Below are 24,930 nucleotides of genomic sequence, written 5' to 3'. Positions count from 1 at the left end.
ACTGCTTGTAAAGTTAGTAATGAACAAGTAATAAATTAAAACGTCGTGTCTGAAATTTTACTACCTGAACAGCAGAAATTTAGGAAACGATAAAAATGTTTCCCTTTAATTATTTTATGTGTGTGGGCAGAGGGGAGAGGGGGGGGGGGAGGAGGATCAGCGAAAAAACGTTTGGAATTGTGTGTAAAGTTTGCCGCAAGTTGCCAGCTGCACTCTCTTTCAAATACTGTGTGAATATGCTTGGGGTAATTTGGGCACCTTCAGTTACACTGGCTCAAGGCGTACCCACAGTTTCTAATTTTAATACTTGCCTTATGTTAAGCCTTTAACATAAGATTATCTCTCTTAATGAGAAGATTATAACACTATTTAAATTTGGTCACTGTATGAAAATCAAATTTCTGTCCCTGGAAGACGTTACATAGGCAACCTGTAGCTGAAATTTTACAGCATTTAGCGATACAGATTTTTAAAGTAACGATTACCCCTGGCAAAGCTTACGTTTTGCAGTGGTCTCCCAGATGCAATATAAATCACGCTTTGTAGCCACAGTAAAGAATACTGTCCTGTAGGAGCATGTGTATTTTGGATTGTTTTTCGATTTTATCCATGCAGTCTCGGTTTCGCATCAGTCCGTACAATCGTGAGCTTGCTATACCTTTAATTTCTGAGTTAGTATTGTTCCAATTTATTCAAAAATATGTAATGTGTGTGTGTGTGTGTGTGTGTGTGTGTAGCGAGAAAATTGCCGCTGCGTGCAGCAAGCAACAGGCACACTTACCTGCCACTGAGCATGTAGGGCAGCAGGAAGGACATCTCGTCCTCGAACTTCCACTTGGTGTACTTCTTGTTTGTGTGTGCGGCCTTGCTGCTGAACCTCCGCCGCTTGATGGCGTTCATGTAGCAGTTTCGTAGCTTGCGCCACGCTTTGAGGCACTCCGAACCTGCGAACGCCAACGTGCGTCTGATTAGCCACAGCAGACTTGCGAGCTGTAATTGCGCATGCGCTGTTCTACTTACACGACACGCCGCATTGCTGGGGTCAAACCTGCTCAGTTTCAGCTGCTCAATCTGTTACAAATTAATGACAATGTTATAGGGGTTATGCGTTGCAGACGACGTTGTATTCGACGATAAGAAATTTCATTACATAGTGTAGCAGTTACTCTCACCAGCTACTTGTCTCTGGACACTGGAGCAGAGTTCCTGGGTTCAATTCCCGCGCATATCACCTCAGATTTTTCTATTGTGGAAAAATCTGGCAGGATTCTAACAACTTTCTTGTTCCCATATTAAAAATTATTTAACAAAATAAGCAACTAACGCGGTGTCAAATCGAAAGACTTCCACCAAGCTAGAACCCAATCGTTATCATCGTTATTTACCTACTTAGATTGTCAGCTATCTAAGGACGATTATAAACTTATAACTATTGTGGCAGTCGCTCATGGTTTTTTTTTCCCGTTCAAGCCAGATGTTTTCAGTTCATTGTGTAGTTACGGCGTTCATCCGACCAGTTGCATTGTTTCTCATCTCGGAAGGTCCAAAATGTCACTATAGTTGTTCCGTTAATGTTCTGGTTTAGTGTATATCTGGTTGTATGTCCATATCGTTTCCTTTTCGATCTTCGTGCACCAGTATCTTCTTGTTTTAGGTTTCGGATCAAAGGCCCAAAAAATACGTTTCGTCCATTTAGCCACACAAATGGTTCAAATGGCTCTGAGCACTATGGGACTTAACATCTGAGGTCATCAGTCCCCTAGAATTTAGGACTACTTAAACCTAACTAACTTAAGGACATCACACACATCCATGCCCGAGGCAGGATTCCAGACTGAAACGCCTAGAACCGCTCGGCCACACCGGCCGGCCTTTGGAGTCTCACATTCTTCGCATGTTGCTATAAAGTCGAACTCTGTGATTGCATGTTATTCGTCTTTTTTTTTTCAATTTACAATATTTTTGTCGTTGAAGTCCCCGGCCGCCCAGTTATAGGATTACAGTTATTCCTTAAATATCATGAGCCAAATGCTGGAATGCTTCCTTGACCTTTTCGTCGATGGAACATCAAACCTAATCTATTTTTCATTTTTTAAAAAAAAAGATAATTGATTATAAAATTCATATAAACAAGTTTTCTGTTGGTTTTTTATCAGCATAGAGCTAAATAGTTAATTTGTTTCGCAAATAACCACCAAAAACTAACTTTATCACGGAAAATGCGTACACTGGTTATACAAAATAAAGTGAAATTCACCATTTAACATAATGTTGGGTTTCGCCGCCTTAGTAATTCACAGCAATGAGAACCTTTCTCGATTACGGTGCTTGTATCCCCTGATTGGCTCTCACTGATATTCAGAAAGAAAGTGTTTCAGTTCCATAATAGATATGCGGCGATTATAGCGCACCATGATAATTTTTCTGTATACAGGCCAGCATATCACGCTTCTCATCCGTCTTATTTCACATCGCAAGAGAACAGTAATCGTACTGTTGCCATCCGAGCTCATGTTCTAGGCACAAACTGATCGTTGTACAAGCATAGTTTGACCAGTGGTAGGGGAAAATTTTTTGATCTTGCAAACTTGTGGTTGTGTGTGCGCAGCGCCGGTTTGAGAACGAAGAGGGGCTAGCGGCCGCTTTAGGCCGTCAAGTACAAAACTGGTATACATGATGTATCATAATTAGTAGGGAAAACTGACACGGACGAAACAGAAACGAAAACGTTCTAGTAAGCACGGGTTCGGAAATGAACCCTTTGCAAGGTAGTTACGAATATGTCGTTATGAACTACCATTGACTTCAGTATTAAATATTGTCCTAGTTAGAATTTATACACAGTAGGGTAAATAAAAGAGACCTTAGCCTTTTGAAACCATTTGTGGCAGCATTAAAGGGATAGGAAAAGATCTAAACTTACTTCCGACAGGGACTGCCCATACAGCCGGACGAAATTAACAGCACATTTACATAATCTCCACGCGTGGCAGAGTTGTTAGCAGAGGCCAGTCAGGTCGCGGCCCTAGCTGGCCGCCCAGGTCTCCTTATCTCTGTGTGCGCTTACTTTGTCTGGGAAGCCCTCAAGTCTAGGGTGTAGTGCAACAACCCTCATATAGTCTTCAAGAACTGCAGCAGAACATTTCGGATGAGCCTACAGCAATTGTTGCAGTCCAGCTTCGATTTGCTTTCAGCAACTCGCTGCCTGAGCCCAGAAGTGCCAAGAGATGAATGGTGGTCACTTTAAACATCTGTTGAGTCAGGTTAGTACCGTACTTCCTTTCCCCTGCTATATTTCTTTGTTGTCTGGAACGCTGTTGTGCAGGCCACTTTTATTTGCCCCATCCTGTACCAGTAAACCATCACAACCGATTCCTGCAAGAATCATGCATGTCATGGACGCTCTGTTCACTACATGCTGCATAATATGTATAGCTTATGAAAATGGGCAATGTATGACCAAAATATGAAAGTTAATGCAGATGAGTAGGAAAAACGAACCCATAATGTTCGAATACAGTATTACTAGTGTGCTGTTTTAACCAAGTCACGTCAGTCCCTGAGCGGAGAAAATCTCCGATTCAGCCGGGAATCGAACCCGGGGCCCTAGGATTGACATTCTATCCCGCTGACCACTCAGCTACTGGGGCGGACAGGGCATAACTGATATAACTCATTGACTATTCCACGCCGAATTGAGGCTAGGTATTATGTTCCACGGCATGAACATAATATCTGCTGCTTTTTACTGAATTTTTGTCCAGTTTGCTTACTGAATTGTAGTACTTATGGACGAGGAAGACAAGGTTGAGCAGGCGTCGTTAGTACGGGTTGCTGTGACGCTGCGCTGGAACGTGGTGGGTGTAGCGATGGACTAGAAGGCAAGCAGCGGAGCAGTGGTAATCGCGCTCCACAGCGCTGGCGTATGACGTCTGAGCGCGTGGGCGCGACGCTTCGTGCCACGCTCGCGTAAACAGCTGCCCATGCGCCGGTCACCGGGGCACTGCCTGCCCGCCCGCCGCTGGCCGACGGACGTAGCCGCCTCGCGTTGCCCTGCCTGCCTGGCTCCTGGAAACGCAGCTGCTCTCACTGCGTTCACACGGGCTTCCAAACCGATTTCCTAGTAACGCTTCTGGTTGGTCATAATCTACATGGATACTCTGCAAATCATATTTAAGTGCCTGGCAGAGGGTTCAACGAACCACCTTCACAATTCTCTATTATTCCAATCTGGTATAGCACGCGGAGAGAATGAACACACATCTTTCCGTACAAGCTTTTTTCCCTTATTTTATCGTGGTGATCATTCCGCCCTATGTAGGTCGGGTGCCAACAAAATATTTTCGCAGTCGGAGGAGAAAGTTGGTGATTGGAATTTCGTGAGATGATTCCGTCACCGAAAAAGGCATTTCTTTTAATGATTTCCAGTCCAAATCCTGTATCATTTCTGTGACTCTCTCTCCCATATTTCGCGATAATACAACACGTGCTGCCTTTCTTTGAACTTTTTCGATGTACTCCCTCAGTCCTATCTGGTAAGGATCTCACGACGCGCAGCAGTATTCTAAAAAGAGGACGGACAAGCGTAGTGTAGGCACTCTCCTTAGTAGATCTGTGTTACATTTTATAACTGTCCTGCCAATAAAACGCAGCCTGTGGTTAGCCTTCCCCACAACATTTTCTGTGTGTTCTTTCCAATTTAAGTTGTTCGTAATTATAACAATCGGTTATAACAACCGATTTATCGTGCAACCTTAACGAGTTCCTTTTAGCACTCATGTTGATGACCTCACACTTTTCGTTATTTAGGATCAACTGCCACTTTTCGCACCATTCAGATATTTTTTCTAAATCGTTTTGCAGTTTGTTTTGATCTTCTGATGACTTTATTAGTCGATAAACGAGAGCGTCATCCGTAAACAACCGAAGACGGCTGCTCAGATTGTCTCCCAAATCGTTTATACACATCAGGAACAGCAAAGGGCGTATACCACTACCTTGGGGAACGCCTGAAATCACTTCTGTTTTTCTATTATCAATTCTGGAACGCGGGTCAAGCTGTCGTATTTTAGGTTCTACAATCGACATTCCACTTGCGTTAACGCTCTACAGTCGTGGTTGGACTGTCAGTTTGCCACTTACTATTTAACGTTTTGGTGGAGAAGAGGCGCTTCAGGGATGCAATCAACTACAGAGCTATGTTGCTACTAGGGCCCGGTTACAAGGTGCTCTCGCACTAGAGGTGGTGTGGAACAAATATTGGCTGGAGTTTGGTGGTGGACTCCTCTCTCTCTCTCTCTCTCTCTCTCTCTCTCTCTCTCTCTCTCTCTCTTTCCTCTCCTTCTCCCTCCCCCTCCCCCAAAAAATATTGGCTTGGAGTGACAAGTCGCCCCTGACTCAATCCTAAGGTCAACGTTAGGTTCGAACGTGATAATTTAGCGAAGCCAAGTCATGTGAAAGCAAATTAAAGTTTGTGGTAAAAGACTGACTTGTAGTGTGGCCTGAACGTTTGCGCCACATTTAACTCATCTTTCGCAATAAAAGCAAAAAACTAAGAGGTCAATTCAGGAAACCTATATTTGAAAATGGATAATTCTCAGACGATTGCATTGATGCTTATTATATACACATATTTTATGTAAAGTAGGGAAATGCGTGTGGAGTCCATTACGTAACTTTACCCAGATTTTTATTCTGAAACAACTATTAGGCTTTAGGGCCTTTAAGAACAAGATGGCACAAACCTTCGCGGACTTCTCGAAGGTATAAAACTCCATCGACATAAATCCTCTCAGAAGAATCTTGACGAATACACGGCGAAGTTAAGGTTCAGATGAGCACTATCGAAAGACTTTGAGATAAATACCAGTGCTTTGTTGAACGTAGCTCTGGACCAAGTGATCAAACAGTAAAAATGTGTGTGTGTGTCTCCTTAGGATGATTTGGGTTAAGTAGTGTGTAAGCTTAGGGACTGATGACCTTAGCAGTTAAGTCCCATAAGATTTCACACACATTTTTTTTTTAGTAAAAAGCAATAAAAAGAGAAAATGGGATTATGAAGGTCGAACGTGGGGAGACAAAAAGGGCAATAGGGATGAAGTAGACGTTTGCAAACAGCATAGCAATAGCCATTGACACTAACCAAACTCACGGCAGACATTCGGAAAGACAAATTTTATGGCCACATCCACAGGTTACCATCAACAAGTCAAAAATTATGTACAAAGAGCTCAGATTTCCTGAGAAGCTTTAGACGGGAACTCTTTCAGATAAATAACTGACAGGTAGAAATTGCGGCCGGAGAACGAAATTGCGAACAAAACAGGAACAAAATTGACTGAAGAAAGTAAAACTGAATCAAAAGTCCATTCATTACGACTGCTATTCCTCTGCTCGATAGACTGCTGAATGCCGTACGTGATTCCTGAAGGCCAGTTTCCTGGATAACATTCAGGAATAAAAAGGAACATAATCCATTATAAATCTGATTCGCAGCCACCTACTTGCCACTGTGTCTGCCGAAAGGAACCTGAGTAAAGGCTACATCTAATGTATCCTCCGCAACCCACCTTACGGTATTTAGCGGCGCGTACTTTTTGTAGCACTATCACTTCCATCTCTTTCCGTCCCACTCGCGTTTGGTTCTTGGGAACGACTGCACACAATTTTATCTTCATGGTCTTTTCGCGGGATGTACGTATGAGGAAGCAATATATTAGTTGACACTTCTGGGAACGTACTCTTTTGCGTCTGCTACTGGAGTTGACTCAGCACCCCTGTGACGCACTCGCGCTTGCTAAACGAGCCGGTAAGGAATCGTGCTGCTCTTTTCAGATCTTCTCTATTTCCTCTGTCAGTGCTATCTAATGCGGATCTCTGACAATATTAATCGCTCGGTTCGCATACTTCTAGATACACATTCCTAGATATTTCATGGAAGTGACTTCTTCCCGTGACACTTCTGCAATCGTGTAATCATACAGTACAGGGTCTTTCTGTCTATGCGTTGACAACAAAATTACATTTGTTTATGTTGAGGGTGAAGAGTTTGACAGAGCACTGAAAGAACGGAGTCGAAACAAGGCCCCGGGAGTAGACAACATTCCATTAGAACTACTAAGGATGTATGAGACAGGCTAAATACCCTCAGACTTGAAGAAGAATATAATAATTCCAATCCCAAAGAAAGCAGGTGTTGACAGATGTGGAAATTACCGAACTATCAGTTTAATAAGTCACAGCTGCAAAATACTAACGCGAATTCTTTACAGACGAATGGAGTAACTGGTAGAAGCTGATCTCGGGGAAGATCAGTTTGGATTCCGTAGAAATATTGGAACACTTGAGGCAATACTGACCGTACGACTTATCTTAGAAGAAAGATTAAGGAAAGGCAAACCTGCGTTTCTAGCATTTGTAGACTTAGAGAAAGTTTTTGACAATGTTGACAGGAATACTCTCTTTCAAATTCTGAAGGTGGCAGGGGTACAATACAGGGAGCGAAAGGCTATTTACAATTCGTACAGAAACCAGATGGCAGTTACGATAGTCGAGGGGCATGAAAGGGAAGCAATGGTTGGGAAGGGAATTAGACAGGGTTGTAGCAAAGGACTTGGAAGAGCAGTTGAACGGAATGGACAGTGCCTTGAAAGATATAAGATGAACATCAACAAAAGCAAAACAAGGTAATGGAATGTTGTCGAATTAAATCGGGTGATGCTGAGGGAATTAGATTAGGAAATGCGACACTTACAGTAGTAAAGGTGTTTTGCTATTTGGGGAGCAAAATAACTGATGATGGTCGAAGTAGAGAGGATATAAAATGTAGACTTGCAATGGCAAGGAAAGCGTTTCGGAAGAAGAGAAATTTGTTAACATCGAGTATAGAATTGTCAGGAACTCGTTTCTGAAAGTATTTGTATGGTGTGTAGACATGTATGGAAGTGAAACGTGGACGATAAATAGTTCAGACAAGAGGAGAATAGAAGGTTTCGAAATGTGGTGCTACAGAAGAATGCTGAAGATTAGATGGGTAGATCACATAACTAATGAGGAGGTATTGAATAGAATTGGAGAGATGAGGAGTTTGTGGACAACGTTGACAAGAAGAAGGGACTGGTTGGTAGTACATGTTCTGAGGCTAAGCAGATTCAGAAGGATGTAGGATACAGTAAGTATTGGGAGATGAAGAACCTTGCACATGAGAGCATGGAGAGCTGCATCAAACCAGTGTCAGGAGTGAAGACCACCACAACAACAACAACAACAACATGTTGAGCGTAAATTGCCGCTCTGCACCAAGCGTCGATCCTGTGCAAGTCTTCCCACATTTTGCTACAGTTTTCTAGCGTCACGACTGCTCTTTATACAATAGCATTATCCGCGAAAAAGATCACAGAACTGCCGACGTTATCTACTAGAGGTTGTTAATATATACCGGATATCTCTCCTGAGAGTCGTGTGGCGGTTTTTCTCTGGTGTTCCGAAAGATATATGCAGTTTCACTTTTGCAAAGTGTTGCTGGAGTCAGTCCATATATTGCTCATCACGTCTTTCATGCGATGTCCAGTAACGACGGAAACACTAGATTCGTTTCCTATTACAAAGAAAATGGCGTTTAGAACGGTATTTTACGTACCATTTCGATAGAGCGCCATTTCGATAGAGCGATCCCAGATTTGTCTAATGCCATAATTCTTTTATCATTACGTATTAACAGGGACAGTAAAACACGCAGAACTACTACTCTAGAAGCGAGAGAACCGCTTTGGCGGGCGCTGGGCGGGCGCTGGCTGCTACTGCCATGCACAACTTAGTTGCTGCTGAAGTACTGGCTGTTAATCGTGTTTTACTGTTCCTGTTAACACATACCCTTGAAATAAATATTGCACTAGACTAATTTTTGTACCACTCTATCAAATGTAACTGAGCTATCAGCGCGGCGGTCTGTCACACCAAGGCGCCCGGGTTCGATTCCTGGCCGCGTCCGAGATTTTCTCCGCTCAGGGACTTGGTGTTGTGTTGTTCTCATTCTCATTTCATCATCATCATCATCATCATCAGTGGACGGCAACGGGAAAACACCACTGGAATCACTTCCCTAGACGCTCATGCGGTGGACCTCCCTGACGAGGCTTCCCTCATGACAAGACCTCCCGTAAGGCAGAACACAAAGTTAAGTTCTATCAAATGGACACACAGAATTCAGCTTTCAAAACCATTCTGTTTGCAGTGGGAAATAGACAGACACTTCCTGTCGACACTGGACGAGCGTGATGAGAGGTGTTTGCAATTTGTAGCTGCGGTCAGCCCAAACAAACACGGAATTGCAGATATCTGCCGAAACATCAGGGGAAATTGCGCCTGACGACGCGTAAGAAAGAAAAGTAATGGTCCTATGACAATCAATGGAACATGCCCGAAGTGACTTTTACGTCGGACGGAGCGAGGGAGCGTTAGTGGTTAGTACACTGGACTCGCTTTCGGGAGGACGACAGTTCAACCCACCATCCGGCTATCATTATTTAGATTTTCCGTGATTTCCCCAAATGGCTTATGGCAAGACCCAGGATGGCTCCCTTGAAAGGGCATGGCCGATCGAGCTTCCCAAATCCGATCGTTTTTCTCCGTCTCTAAATGACCTCGTTGTCGACGGGACTTTTAAACACCAATCTCCTCCTGCTTTTATGTCGAAAGACTTCGTTCCGTTCAGGAGTCTGCGTTGTTTTCAGCTGTTTTTAGAGTCTAATCGCGGAGTCATTTCAAATAATAATGACACGAATGGTGTAGTTGCAGTTTCTTTCCAGTGATGACATGTTCTTGATTCAGTACAGCTAACTACGTAAAATACGCAAGGACATGGAGTGAAGACGTGGCAAATAAGCACGTAATAACCCACAGTGTTGATTCAGTTCATCGAAATGCAGCGACCATAATTGCAACCTGTCCTGATCTGTGGCTCCGTTGACGAAATGACGCCCAGGAAAGCGCGAGGTCCACCCAGTGGAAGAGAGAGGTTGTAAGGCGGAGCTGGCCGGTGTGTTGCTTGCGAAGGCAGCTGCGAGGTGGCGTGTCAGCGGGTAATTGTCCGCCGGCGCAGCGGTTAGCCTTGGCAACGCTGACCAGCGCGGCAAGTCGCCCAGGCACAGGTATACCTGGCCAGAGCGGGGACTGCCGGGCCCAATCTGACTGCCATGTGAGCCCAGGAACGAAGAGGGCGCACTGCAACACCTGCCGCAGGCAGTGTAATCGCTGCGAAACATCACGCTCAGGCTGCCGGCGCGCGTCGCTTGACGCACAGCCACCACATTTTCACCTCGCGATGTGACGAGACATTTCCAGAGCGGCATGCTGCAGTTACCGCGAGATGTTTACGCCGCTGGGGAACCGCTGACATTTTTTGTTCTCTCTTTAAAGACCGTTCTGAGGAGCGACTTTGGCTTGAGTACACAACCGTGTCCGCGGTTCTTCCGTTGGGTGCTGCTTTTAGAAATTCGATCTCAGAATGGTTCAGTCTTATAATATTTGTAGGCACAAATATTTTTTCCCTCGAATATGTCCAAATTTACGAGATTCTGGTATGTTCGTGACCTAATTGTTAGTTTGCTTAAATTGTTGTTAGTGAAACAAAACACCAGTTAATTTCAAACTACGAGGGTAACTTAATAATTATTTGCAATTTAGATATATTTTATTTATTTTGGTAGTACTGTCGTTCTACGTTGACGCATGCTTTATTTGTTGTTACATCTTTGCAACTTTAAAGCTGCTAGGTTAGTTTCGTTATCGCTGCCGTGCTGTTAATCATGGCTGCTCCGCTGTGTATTGCACCAAAGAAGACCAACGTTCAGTGATCCGTTTTTTTTCTTTTCTTTTTTTTTGTTGGCGGAAGGCGTATCAGGGGCCGAAATTCATCGAAGACTTTCGGTGCAGCACGGGTACAGTGTTTTGCCACAACGGAGTGTGTACGAATGGAGTGAAAAATTAGGTAATGTTCGTACAAGTGCTACGCACGATGAAGGAACCACAAATGAACAAACCATTGAGCGTTGACGTGAAATGATTCTCTTAGACAGACGATTAACTATTGACGAAGTGGCACATCTGCAAATTAGTCACGGTTCTGCCTACGAAATCATCCACAATAGATTTGGGTTTCATAAGTTTGTGCAAGATGGGTCCCAAAACAATTCACACAGTTGCATAAACAAACACGCTTGGACATCTGCAAAAAACATTTAGATCGCTATGGTAACGAAGGGGACAACTTCTTAGACAGGATTATTACTGGTGATGAAACACGGATCCATCATTACGAGCCGGAGAGTAAACGGCAGAGTATGGAATGGGAAAAATCAAATTTGCCATGCAAGAAAAAGTTAAAGACCCAACCGTCCGCAGGTTTTTTGGGACGCATTATGGGGAAAGGGGCACAACAGTAAACAGTGTACGTTACAGTGAGATGGTTACTGCCAGACTAAAGGCTGCAATTAGAAGCAAACGCCGAGGATTGCTGCCAAATGTGTTGTGTTGTTTTGCACAAGGTTCGTCCGCCTACTGCTACCCACACTCCTGAAACGTTCCAGAAACCCAAATTTGAAGTAGTGGATCATCCTCCGTATAGTCCCAATCTTGCCCCTTATGACTATCACTTGTTTGGCCCACTCAAACAGGCTTTAAGGGACCATCGATTTGCCTCGGACGAAGCAGTGAAAGAAGCGGTGCATTCCTGCCTCGCAGCTCAGCCGAGAACCTTCTTTATGAGGGCATCAGGAAGCTTGTCCAACGATGGACCAAGTGCGTTGAAACGCAAGGAGACTATGTCGAAAAATGATATTCTTGTAAGTTTCCTATTTGATTACAATAAAGTTTTATAACTACTTTGCGAATAATAATTGACTTACCCTCAAAGTAACGAGTCTGGATACACTCATCCGACTCACTATCATTTCACGCGCGAATTGTTAAGAATAGCAACGCGGAAAGCAGAAGCTACGGATTCCGCAAGTGACCCCTAATAGAAGTGACCGCATTACACTGAGGTGATGTAAGTCATGAGTTACCTCCTTATATCCAGTGTAATGCAGCAACTCGACGTGGCATGAAGTCGTTGGAAGTCCCCTGCAGAAATATTGAGCCATGCTGCCTCTACAGCTATCCATAATTGCGAAAGTGTTGCCGGTGCAGGATTCTGAGCACGAACTGACCTTTGGATATGCCCCATGTCTGGCAACCTGGATGGCCAGATCATTGGCTATAATTGTCAAGAATGTTCTTCAAATCAATCGCGCACAATTATGGCCCGGTCACATGGTGCATCGTCATCCTTATAAACACAGCAGAACCGTTACGGAACCACCACCAGCTTATATAGTGCCTTGTTGACAACTTGCGTCTATTGGTTCAGGGCCACATGCCAGCTCTTACCATCAGCTCTAACCAACTGAAAGCGGGACTCATCTGACCAGGCCACGCTTCTGCAGTCGTCTAGGGTCCAACTGATGGTCACGACCGCCGGAGAGGTGCTGCAGGTGATGTCCTGCTAGCAGACACACTCGCGACGGTGGTCTGCTGCTGTAGCCCATTAACGCCAAATTTCGGCGCACTGTTCGAACAGGTACATTCGTCGAACGTCCCACATCGATTTCTGCTGTTATTTCACGCAGTTTTACTTGGCTGTTACCACTGACAACTCTAACGCTGTCGGCCACTGCGTTGTCCGTGATGAAGTTTGGTATTCTCGACACAATCTTGACACTGTGGCTTTCGAAATCATGAATTGTCTAACGATTTTTCGAAATGGATTGTCCCATGCATTTAGCTCCAACTACCATTCCTCGTACGAAGCCCATTGATTCCCGTCGTGCTATCATACGCACATAGGAAACCATTTCACATGGAGCTCAGGAGTATGAATGAGATCCTATGTATGCGATACTACCGCCATCTGTACGAATATACGTACATAGCGCTATCCCATGACTTGTCACCTCCGTATAGATCACTTGTGTGTGGTGTCACCTCCGTATACATCGCATGTGTGTGGTGCGGATAGCTGATCACGTGGATATCTGTGGCAATCTCATGAATCACCCGCGATGTTAGGCAGTATGGCAGCCTCGTTACGACCCGTTTGTCTAGTTATTAATCGTGTTTTGGTAGTTTTGTTTCGTTTCGCCTTGCTCACCTTGTTAGAACTTTGCGTTAGAACTTGAAGTTATTCAGGGACCCCGAACGACTTGGTGAAGTGGAGGCCAAGTTGCCATTTATATTGAGAAGTAATACGAAATACACCTCCAATTTTGCATTGATAAGCATTTTGAAAGTTCTGCCGTAGAAGTAGATTTGTTGGGGAGTTCATATAGTAATAGTCACAATATGCTGGGCTCCATCTCGTGATTCCGGTTTATTGATACAATTACACGCATGATTCAAGTTTTTAACTTCCAAACAGAATGACGTACGGTAATATTAAGCGGACAGTAAATGTTCAGGACAAATGTGATACAGCTATTTTCAGACCCTCCTCCATATAATTTATAACAAGAAAATAGTAATTATCAGTGCTGCTATTTACAGTCCTATACACACATCGAGCTTGCAAAATAAATTAAGTAAATACTCGCAGTTTAGCAATAAGCATAATGTGTAAGAAAGGAACTGAAGAGTAATGACGGAAAAAAGAATTGTATTAGCACGCGGGAAACATCTAAACAACCCTCTTTGCTTCAGTGAAAAAGTTTATGTATTCTGAGAAGTAACCTACAGTTCCCAAGACAAGCGTGTAAAAACGAGTTTTATTAACTACAATAGTCTCTCCCCCTCCCCCGTTTTTAAGTATTCGTAGAGCTACGGAGATTAATTAACATTGCTCCGTAACATAGTTAATTTTCCATAGCTGAATCTATACATAGCGGCGTTCGTAACGCTGGTGGAGAGTGCTTGACAAATCGCTCGTGTGTGGCGGGCTCGATGCGACTGACCGATTGGAGCGGTATAGTATGTGAAGGATCGCTGAGACCCGTCGTTCGTGTGTGGTGCCTTATGCTGCACTTTTACCCCGACTTTCTGGCCAAAATCGACTACACGCGTACTTTTGGCGGTGCTGTGTAGACGGAACTGCCACTTGTGACAGGAGACAGCAGAGGAATAAAAAGCCAGGGGCGCTGCAGTAGACTTACGAGTAGTCAATTGAGACAAGTGAGTTGCTATTAAAGCGGCGTTAAGGTGGCCGCTGCTTTATCGAGCGTTTTGTGCAAGCATGCTTGCATACAAACGTCAGTTCGTGCTTCGAATATGTAGAGCTCGCACGATGAGTACTGTTAATTTTGACAGACTTTGCAACCGTGACGCGCAATTAAAAAGAAACATGGTTCTTGAGGTAAATATTGGCCTGTGAAAAGTGTCAGTAGAGGGACGTATTTGAACCCCTTATTACTCCCCACATCTTCGAGTAGAAAGTATGATATCGCCATACATCAAGGACTGAAACAATATTATCATTTGTCGTGTGAATGGACTATGAAGACTTCAGATACTATTCTCTTTACATCTGTAATACATGAGTGCTGGCATATAAACTTCAACTCTTTCTGAGCCAGATTAATTTTTGTTATGTTTTCTCTCCAGCAGTTGGTTCTAGGAGGCTTTAATAACTGTTTGTGACAGAGTCTGTTGCACCGTTAATGAAACCGAGGCTGTCTTTCGTGTAATTCAATAAACATTTCCAGCAATGTGCGCATCATTTGCCAGATGTTGCTGGACAGTGACCCCATGAAGCTTGCGCCAGAACTGACGTTTACTTGTACAAACTTCCATATCGTCGGCACAAGCGCTCAAACATGCTTACACAAGCTCGCACGATTAAAAATTGACTACATGTAAAGCAGCCTAAACCGCCCGAATGCATAATTACCCAGCTGGCGGTCCAGCACGATACCAAACAGTTATTGATCATGCAAGCTGGCTAATAGGTGCTTACGACAAAAACATTCCAGCGGTAGGTATCCTGTGTACACTGCAGCAACAGTAGGCGCAGATTAATAGATAGTTCAGTGAAAGACGGTAGACGTTGTATTACATGATAGACGATGATCAATTAACGATTATACGGAAGATGTTGCGCAAGTAGCCAGCTACTTGACTAGCGTTTGAGAGGGCTGCGGAATTAATCCCCGTCCGGCCATCGAAATTTGTTTTCCGTCGCTTCCCTTCAGCGATCGAGTTTTCTTTTGAGGGGGATGCCGCAGGTTTCCTTTCATCTTTGTCCGATCCATCATACATGTCTTCTCTAAGCGTCTCCCCCCCTCCTCCACCCCGATCTTCATTTAGTGTGTAATATTACTGACGTTCTTCCGAGACCTAGCAGTAAAAATGAGCAATATGAAATCTCGTTCGGATAGTTGGGTGATCACAACGCTGTTGTAATAATTGATCTACTTTGTAGCAAGCAGATAAGGCGGGTGAAAAGTTAGTACGTGCAATAATAAAAATGGCTCTGGTCACTATGGGACTTCACATCTGAGGTCATCAGTCTCCTAGAACTACTTAAACCTAACCAACCCAAGGACATCACAACATCCATGCCCGAGGCAGGATTCGAACCTGCGAAGGTAGTGGTCGCGCGGTTCTAGACTTAAACGCCCTCGAACCGCTCGGCCATTTCGGCCTGCTCATTTAATAATATGTGCATTGAAAGATTATATGTGGGTAGTTAATGTAAATACTTCCATAAATATCTATGTGTATACTATTATTCATAACTTGGCATTAATTATTTTAAAAAAATCTTCCTTCTGAGTTGTAGGATACCGTCCGCTGTGTCTTGTCGACAAGAAAACTCACTGTTTTCGCACACTGTTGTTGGCCCTAACATCTCCCAATGCCAGAAATATTTATAAATTTCAATGCACTCTGATAAGAACGCTTTTTCGTCTTGCTTTGTACTCATAACAAAAAAGCGAACACAAAGATGACCGAAGACTGTAACACACGAGAGACTGACAAGGATGTCAATACTCAAGTTCGATATTCGCAGTCGACAGGTCGTGGGCGTGAAACTATAAATCTTTTTTTTCTCGTGTACTTCAGTTATTAGCGTAGTTAGACGGCTCATTTGAAAAAAGATCGAAATCGGACACTAATTGACAGTCAAAGCTAACGCATCTTTCATAATTCGTGTTTCGGAGCCAGTGAACTAAACGTGTATGTCCTAGTGTGTAGCAATGTCCTACCCGGGGGTGAGTGTATTAGTCATGGCGCGGGAAGTGCGTGATGCCAATACACGGCCACGTGGTCCGTTACTGCCGAAGGGGTGATGCTGGTCTCCACTCCCCCCCCCCCCCCCTCCCTTTTCATTGGTTGCTGCCCTTTGATAGGTACCACTCGCTCGTTACAAAGTCCGTTCCACGTTGGTCCTGACGAAGTATTGTAGCTGACATTGCACGGAACGGCGCCTTCAAATCGTGTGCTATGTTGACACTAGGCGGAATATCAAATACTTTAGTCGTCACAGACATCCATATTGAACTGTGATGGTGAGATTACGAGGCACCTCCTGTCTTAAAGAAGACTGAACATAGGATCAACGGGTATTAGCTAGAAGTTATAGCAGAGTTATTAACGAGCAAAGCAAGGTTTACGCTCTTCACAAAGATCGTATGGTAAATTTTCCAACTTTTGGAAACAAACAGCAGAGAAAATTGTAGTACAATTGTTCCAAAAAACATTTGCTATATATACGTAAAAAAAGTAAAGTCTGTACCCATGCGGCTCTATAAGTAAATTTGCATTTTGATATTAATGCGAAAATTATTAAGTCCTTAACTTTCGCTGTGTGGTAGGGAAACTCTACAAGCAATAAAATTAAGAAGACGCCAAACCACAGAACATTTTGCGTGCAAAGTTCTTCGTTGAAACCCCAGTATAAAATTATAAGTATTTGTATTACAAGGTAATTAATTATCAACCTCCTTAATACAGTGGTTACACAGAGTAGTATAATGGTTACAGAATAGGTAAGTTACTTGTTTGTGCCCTCGCTGACCGCTGTACGTAATCGATTTGCGCCGTTTTTTTCGTTTCCTTTTCGACGTTGCTGTAGCTCTAGTTTTCGCTCGGCACTGGACTTTTAAGGCTTTTGGATTCCTTTCGATGCGACGAGCTTTCCTCTGACTTAAGTTTTTTATAAATCCGATTTACGAGTGATACGCGACGACATCTTTCATTGTTTCGCTATTTTCAATTTGATACCGATTGATATGAAATAGAAGATGGGGAAAGGATGGGTGGGAATTTCGACGTTGCTGTAGCTCTAGTTTTCGCTCGGCACTGGACTTTTAAGGCTTTTGGATTCCTTTCGATGCGACGAGCTTTCCTCTGACTTAAGTTTTTTATAAATCCGATTTACGAGTGATACGCGACGACATCTTTCATTGTTTCGCTATTTTCAATTTGATACCGATTGATATGAAATAGAAGATGGGGAAAGGATGGGTGGGAAAATCTTGGTGACGCAATAGCGAAAGTTAAAAATTTGTGCCGAGCTGTGACTTGAACCCGGGTTTACCCGCTTCTCATTAACGGCTGCCTTAACCGCTTCTCTCATTTCGACCCAATGCAATGCAGTGCCCCTCCTCCATTAACCACCGACTCGCAAAGAAACATGGCAGACGACTTCTGTCTGAAGACGGTCGATCGTTAACTTTCTTACTACAGTATGAGATTCACGAGGGTCTCTACATTAACAAGGACTGTATGAACTTGGGCAGTGTGCTTATATCGTCATGAAATGCTGATTAGGCATCGGGGTGACATACGGAACATTTAGAATCCTAGAGGAAAATTGTTTATTAGTCTGTGGAGAGTTTATGGGAATTGTATCATCTGTTGCTGGCGTCATTAAATCGCGTCCACGCACGTTGGGAGTTGTTAACCACGTCACTAATTAAGTAACTCCTCTAACACCTCCTCAATTTTGCCATTAAATACCGCCAAGGATTTTTTTTTATCAGCTTAATGAACCAAAAACATGACAAATATAAATATTGTAGAGAATCCATTAAGCTGAACGTTATACGTACATCATCTGCCACATAGTCCATTCTGTCTACACATACTCTGCAAGCCACTGTAGTCTGTACAGTCAATAGCGAAGGGTACTCCGTACCTTAATTAACGATTTTTCTGTCATCTTCGAATTGCGTTGTGAACGAGAGAGAAATGACAGTCGATGTGCTTTTACTTTCATTGTTGGTACACGCAATACGCAACGGATGCTGTACATATCTTGCTTCCGGCCTTCTTCCGATACTGGTTTTATAAGTTAGGTCACACTTTTCTGGCGAAGATTTCCAAAGGTTCCCTGAGCATACGTGTAACTCTTTCGTATGGACTGTGGTGCGTTTCTATCCTAAGACTGTGTGTCGAAATTTGTTCGATGTCTGTTGTCATGCTTACTTTATTAGGGCTCAAAACGGTGTAGCACTTCTCTAGAATTTGGACTAGCATCTCGTGTGTAGTTTTCTTCGTAGACGCACCGCACTTTTCTCATAATCCTCCATAATTTTCCATTCCCTTTCAGTAGTAGACCTACTATTTTACGATTTTTCCCCGTTTCATATCGCTTATTAGCATGCATTACCAACACATTCAACGACGTGACAGAGTCTGTAGTTAACCACTGATTTTGTTATCAGACTAAGATTTCTTTCTCTTACTTGTGGGAATCACATGGTATTCATCCACATTTGAAGGGAGCTGCACAGCATCTATTCAGCGATGGTAATATCTATGTTCTAGATAAGATTTTCTGCGAGAGAATTCAAATTTGCTGCACATTCAGTCAAATAAATTGTTTATATATACAGTATAGTCCAGCTATGCTGAACTAGTTGGGACTGAACACTGTTCGGTTTAGCCGGGAATTCGGAATAGATGGTAGTAGGCAAATCAGCGAAACCACGATTGTTCAAAAACATGAACATCAATTCCTGTGTATTACAAAAATCTAAACAATGCTTGGATGGGGCACGGCTTGTTCAAGGAATAGTTACGGCACCGATTTATCCCGATAGTGAACGCGTCCAGTAAAGAAAATGGATTACCTAATCGTGTTCTGCTGTTTATAAACAATGCTCCATACCTCTCAGAAGAAACGAAACTTGTTTGGGTAGACATCAAAGCAGTTTTTCTGGCACTGGGCAGCGTATGGACCAGGGTATGTTGCAGGCCATTAAAGAAAAATACAGAAAAATCCTGCTTCGCACCTTAATGAAAAGACGTAAGAAAATTACAATAAAAAATGTGATTTACTGGTTGGCTGAAGCTTTGGATATACCACCACTAAAGGCCATTACAATCTTGGAACAATGTCGGGCCTGCATTGGAATTTGTTGAAACAACATTTACACCAGTGAAAGACCGAACTATTTCCCCTAGTCAAGAAAATCCCTGTCTGAAGACACAGAAGTGTTGAGGAGGGTGTACTGTTTTGACAACAATGGCCACCAAGAGTACGGAGACGAAGCCATTGTAGCAATGTTTCAGGGCTCATCAGCTCAGATCGAACATCCTCAAATCGATTCTGTGCTCTCAAAAAAAATTACTGTTTTTATTTATAAGTATGTGTAAATTGGTTATTTTTGTGTTTATCAGTGATTAAAAATGATTCTACAGAACTGTATAAATTGATCCGACAAGTATTGTATTTACTGTATTGTAAATAACCAGCTTTCATTCCAATATGGTTTCAGGAGTTTGCATCAAACTTAGGCTCTATGCATACCTCTATTTAACTTCTTTGTATAATAATAATGTGCGTTTTGTTACGAATGTCTTAAATCTCTCTTGTTTTTAAGTTAAAAAAACATTTCTTCTGAACTCAGTTCGGAGTAGGTGAATTTTCGGAATAGCGGGACACGACCCCCAACCACGAAGCTGGTATTCGTTCCCCGCCCTCCATCTCAGATCCTGTATGCGCTGTGGATGAAGTCAGTCACGTCGTACATTGATTACGATCTACATTTATTCCCTCCAAGCCACAGCGAAGTGCATTGCACAGAGTACTTCCCGTTATACTATTCATTAGGTCTTCCTTCCGTTAATCATGTATGGAGGGCGGTAACAATGATTTTTTAAATCCCTGTCTGCGTCGCGCCTTGATTGTTGTGATCTTGTTATAGTTGTGTGCATATAATCCCTCAGCTTCAGATCGCAGTTATAAAATGTAAGCTTCCATTTCCAATGGACTGGGATAATGTTTTATGATAGAGTTAAATACATTAGAGGTTTCTTGAAATTACTGCAACCAGTCATTTGTTTTTCGAACCTCCTAGCGATTCATCATCAGATGGTTCATATTTATTGATTTGCTGCAATCAATAAATATTTACCATCTGATGATGAATCGCTAGGCGGTTCGAAACCGTCAATGCCATTATAAAAATTAAAGAACAAAAGGAAAGGCGACTGGTTGCATTGATTACAAGAAACCTTTATTCATCACTGTCACAGTGGTCCCCATGCATAATGGATAAAAGTTATAAAATACGTGGTTGGAAGAACAACAAATTTTGATATATTTTAGTTTTAGGTGTGTCATATCCACGATAATGCGACGCATTGCCCATCCACATATCCAAAAACATCTTGCCTACGCAGCCTCTGCGAAAACTGTTCGTATCGTAAGCCAGTTAAGCCTGTTAGGAAACAGTTTAGACACGTTTCATTCCTCCTGTTTATTAACACGAGCGGCGCATACACTGAACTAGATTGTTGGTATAAAAAGCACTCGTGCATTGTTGCAAAGAACGACAACGTTACGTGTAAATAATCACGGGAAATGGACAGCGTAATATCATCATTGTTGTAGAATAACAGAAGCTATGTGAGACCTGATTAATATACCGACCTCAAGCACTTTATTGATGTATTTCGCAAATAGCTTTCGAGCTGAACATAGAAAATATTTGACCGACAGGAGGCAGTGTTCGAGTAATATCGTGCTATGTAGTCTGTTATCGACTTATTTTCCTCCATAGAAAGGGAGCAACACAGGAGTGGTACGCTCCCATCTTTGACGGTTTCGACACTGAGCTGTATGATGTAAATGCTCCCCTGAAAAAAAAGTACAATTGTTGTATCTACATGCAATTTCTTTTCGTAACACCCATTTCCTTGCCTATGATAGAAGAGATCTTACTAGGAGAGATGTTGCCATGAGTACAACATAATATCATGCCTGTCTTCAGTTTTCGAAAACGACAGCATTGAATCCCTATGTTGACTGGATTGAGGAGGGTGGACTGTTGTGACGACAATGGCCACCAAGAGACGAAGCCATCGTAGCAATGGTGCAGGGATCATCAGCTCCGATCGACTCGGAGGAAAGCGAGGAGGCGAAAACACGAAAAACTTATTACATGGCTCCTAAGACTGGATGGATACCCACTCAATATATTATACATAGTTTATAATTTATTTATTTACTCGTTCGCCATTTTGAAATGAATAGAAACACTGTACTCCATATTTCAGCGAGGAGGTTTGTCAGTGCCACTTCTTGCCACCGCCCCTCCCCTCTCCCCCCTTTTGCGGATGCCAATGGAGAGAGATGATCTCTGTGTCACCACTGAGATTGCAATGAGCTCTAGGCGCACAGATGGAGTTTCAAAAGAAGCATTTCTTACAATCAAATTACAGTTTTCTGTTGCCAGACAGTATTCGTGCGTCGCAAGGTACAATGCAAACTTCCAAACAGGTTCTTCCTACGCAATTGTAGGTTCTTTAAACTTGGCATGTAACCTTCAACGAGAGGGACGCCCTCTGCCGGTTTGCGGCGCACGCTATTAGCGTTAACGCCTCGCGTGGAGTGGCTGAAGTTTACATAATACGTTCGTCCGCGATCAGCGATGGTTCACTCACTGTCACACTTACGTATCAGCTCTTTCTCCGCTGCTGATCTCCACGTCCTGAAAAGCAAACAAAATTAAACTCCTTGAAGTTACAACAATGAAGCAATGTTATCTTCTATTGTCTTGAGAAATAGTCGAATAAACAATACTAGCTGACGGTTCTGTCTAAATAGTTAATTAACCCCAGTTTTAACAGTATTTTTCCTTTCATTATTAAAATAAACCTTCAAATTTTTGCTAACGCAGCTGTTTCGATTTTCCCGACAGTGCCAAAATCGACGCCCCGTTTTTGACGCATTTTTATTGTAGCTCTGCACTTAAAACAGCTTGTTATGGAACTACATTCACTGGCTTCGACAACTTACAACAAATTCAGTTTCCAATCACGGAGCACGTGTTACGCTCCAAATCAGCCTGCCATCACATATTTAATTTTATCAAAAATTGTACACAATATTGAGTAATTAGTGAATTAAATAAACATTCTCGATGCTCTCTTGTACAGCCAAAATATTTTCGTGCTGAGAGAGACTGATAGAAAGCCGATAAGGTGCCACGTTTATAAGACGTAAATATTGGTGGTTTTCGTATTTAGACTTGAGTATTATTAAAATATGTGTAATTGCAGTGCGACACCGATGTGATTTGTTGTTCAAAAGTATTGTGAAATATCACATAATTTTGATGCAATATTAAGCAAAAATCGTAATGTTAAAACAGCTCTTGAAATACGCTGAAGATTAGATGTGGTTACATTTAATGAAGTTCTGAATCGGATTGGGGAAAGAAAGTGGCACAAGTTTGGCGGGTAAAAATTGTGGAGGGAGACAAAGGTTGAAATGACGTTATACAGGCATGAAGAGGTATGCACAAAATAGAACTTATCGGGTTAGTTATTGATACGGGAAAGATGCATCCCCGTGGTAAGCTTGACAGTTAACCATACACTAAAGCGTAAAGTGCGGACTAAGTACTGTGATAGTTTCACAATAAACATCACAACAGTGCACAGGTTACTGCGTCCAGAATAAGAGTTACGTAGACTGATAAACGGCGTATGTTACCAACATACTCTGAGCACGTTGAATGTACAGCAGGCATATTTGGTTTTCGCTTGCCGTATTGGAGAAACACCGTTACCGGTTCCGAATTCATATTCCTCTTCTGACGTCTATCATGCTTCTATAAAGACACATTGACGTTGGTTTAGATAAAAGCATCTAATTCGTTTGTTGGTTATGATATAAATTCGAACACTTTGACGCTGCTTGTCCAAACAAGTACAACAAAAATCAAATTGTCACAGCTGGCCGCTGTCCACTATGAACACCCACAGCTGTCTAATAGTGTCATTGTTTAACAAAATAACGCTCGTGGGAGATTTGTCTGTTGTGCAACGTGCAAGGCACATTTCTGAATTCATCATGCGGTTTTAGTTATTTGCAGCGAAAAAAAGTTTGATCTTAGGTTGTGCCACTAATCAATCTGGTATCACAACAACCGTTATTTCCTTCCTACTGCCAACAAACCGTCACTTCTCAACCTAGCCCAAACTTCTTCAGGCTATACTGAGGACCTGTCAAAACTTTCACGATCACACTAAGCCGGACGATAAAGCTGCACGCAGATGACGCTAATCTAGCCTATTATTACGTATCATCCGAAAAAAGCTACACAACTATGCACTCAGATACTGATAAGATTTAAAAGCGGTGCAAACATTAATAATTTGTTTTAAATGCTCAGAAATTCGAAATTGTGGGTTTCACGAAGTGCTCAAAGGTTGACAGAGCACTGCATCAGGAGTTTCAACAGGAATCCGTAAACTCTTACAAATATTTGCCCAACAATTTTTAAGGATATGATTCTTAATGGTTACAAAGTTCATTCGCAGGATACGTGGAAAACGCAGTTAATCCAGGAAGAAGAATGCTTACAACTGGTAGGGTACTGGGAGTCGGTCTAGAAGGAGTGTTGGCTCAAATGGTTCCGAGCACTATGGAACTTAACTTCTGAGGTCATCAGTCCCCTAGAACTAACAACTACTTAAACCTAACTAGCCTAAGGACATCAGATACATCCATGCCCGAGCAGGATTCGAACCTGCGACTGTATGAAGGAGTGTGTTCACATATCACATGTTCGGCCACCTCAGAATATTGCTCATGTGTGTGGAAATTACAGGGGACCTCTCAACTCACGAGTTGACTTCTGTAACGCATACTACGAGATGGGCTCTCTAGCACCCCCATGTTTAATCCGAGGATTACGGCGCAAATCATTTAAAATTTTTAAGTTATATAAGTCATTTTACAATTATTTAAGCGCTTTTAAATAATCCTTTTTATTTTATTGCACTAAATATTGGTAATGCCTGCAATATTTTACTTTTTGTCACATACTTTCGTGCTATTTTAGAACAATACACACAAAACGAACTGTTGGAGAACTTAATATCACACCTGGAACATTGTAGTATCTGAGTAGCAAGTAAATGTTCACATAAAATTAAGTACCTGGGTTTAAACTTCATAAAGATTGAACTCTGTAGGTAAAAAAGAATTTCCGCAAAATAGACATTCAGTGCAGGGAGATCAACATTTTCATTTAACACCTTCCAGATTATATTTGATTTTAACAAACACTTTAAGTCCTTTATTGGAGAAACAGCGATTCGTAAGGTTACATTTTATACGATACTGAAGGAAGCACGTACGTAATTCACGCGGGGGTCCGCTATACGCGTCAACAACAAACAAAGAAGGGGATAATGCGACAACGAACAAGAAGACATTATAGGGTTTGCAATATAAGTAGGGGGAGTATAGGAGCATTCTGCTGGAACTGACCTTGGAGGGCGAGTTTGAAAATTTTCGCGCAGTCTGAGACACACGTGAGTTACGAGTTAAGTTATTCAGAAATTGGTGGCCAAATAGTCACAGGTGTGATTCGTGGGAGAGCGCCACAGAAATGCTGAAGAAACTGAATTGGCGCATACATGAAGATAGATGCCAATTAT

The 24,930-nt window shown here is 42.5% G+C and overlaps 2 protein-coding genes across 3 annotated transcripts in view; one reads left to right on the top strand and one right to left on the bottom strand.

Moving 5' to 3' along the window:
• Positions 1-24,930, top strand: part of LOC126356270 (DENN domain-containing protein 5B) — a 467,453-nt gene that overhangs the window by 252,135 nt on the left and 190,388 nt on the right. The window lies entirely within an intron of this gene.
• Positions 1-24,930, bottom strand: part of LOC126356274 (uncharacterized) — a 43,794-nt gene that overhangs the window by 17,843 nt on the left and 1,021 nt on the right. Inside the window, exon 2 of the mRNA XM_050007125.1 lies at positions 782-944. Within this exon, the coding sequence (XP_049863082.1) occupies positions 782-944 (163 nt within the window). The remainder of the gene's footprint in view (positions 1-781; positions 945-24,930) is intronic.

Source organism: Schistocerca gregaria, chromosome 3, assembly GCF_023897955.1.
Source record: "Schistocerca gregaria isolate iqSchGreg1 chromosome 3, iqSchGreg1.2, whole genome shotgun sequence".
NCBI classification, from domain to species: Eukaryota; Metazoa; Arthropoda; class Insecta; order Orthoptera; family Acrididae; genus Schistocerca; species Schistocerca gregaria.
The sequence above is the reverse complement of the archived record's forward strand: the minus strand, read 5'-3'. Positions and strand labels throughout refer to the sequence as shown.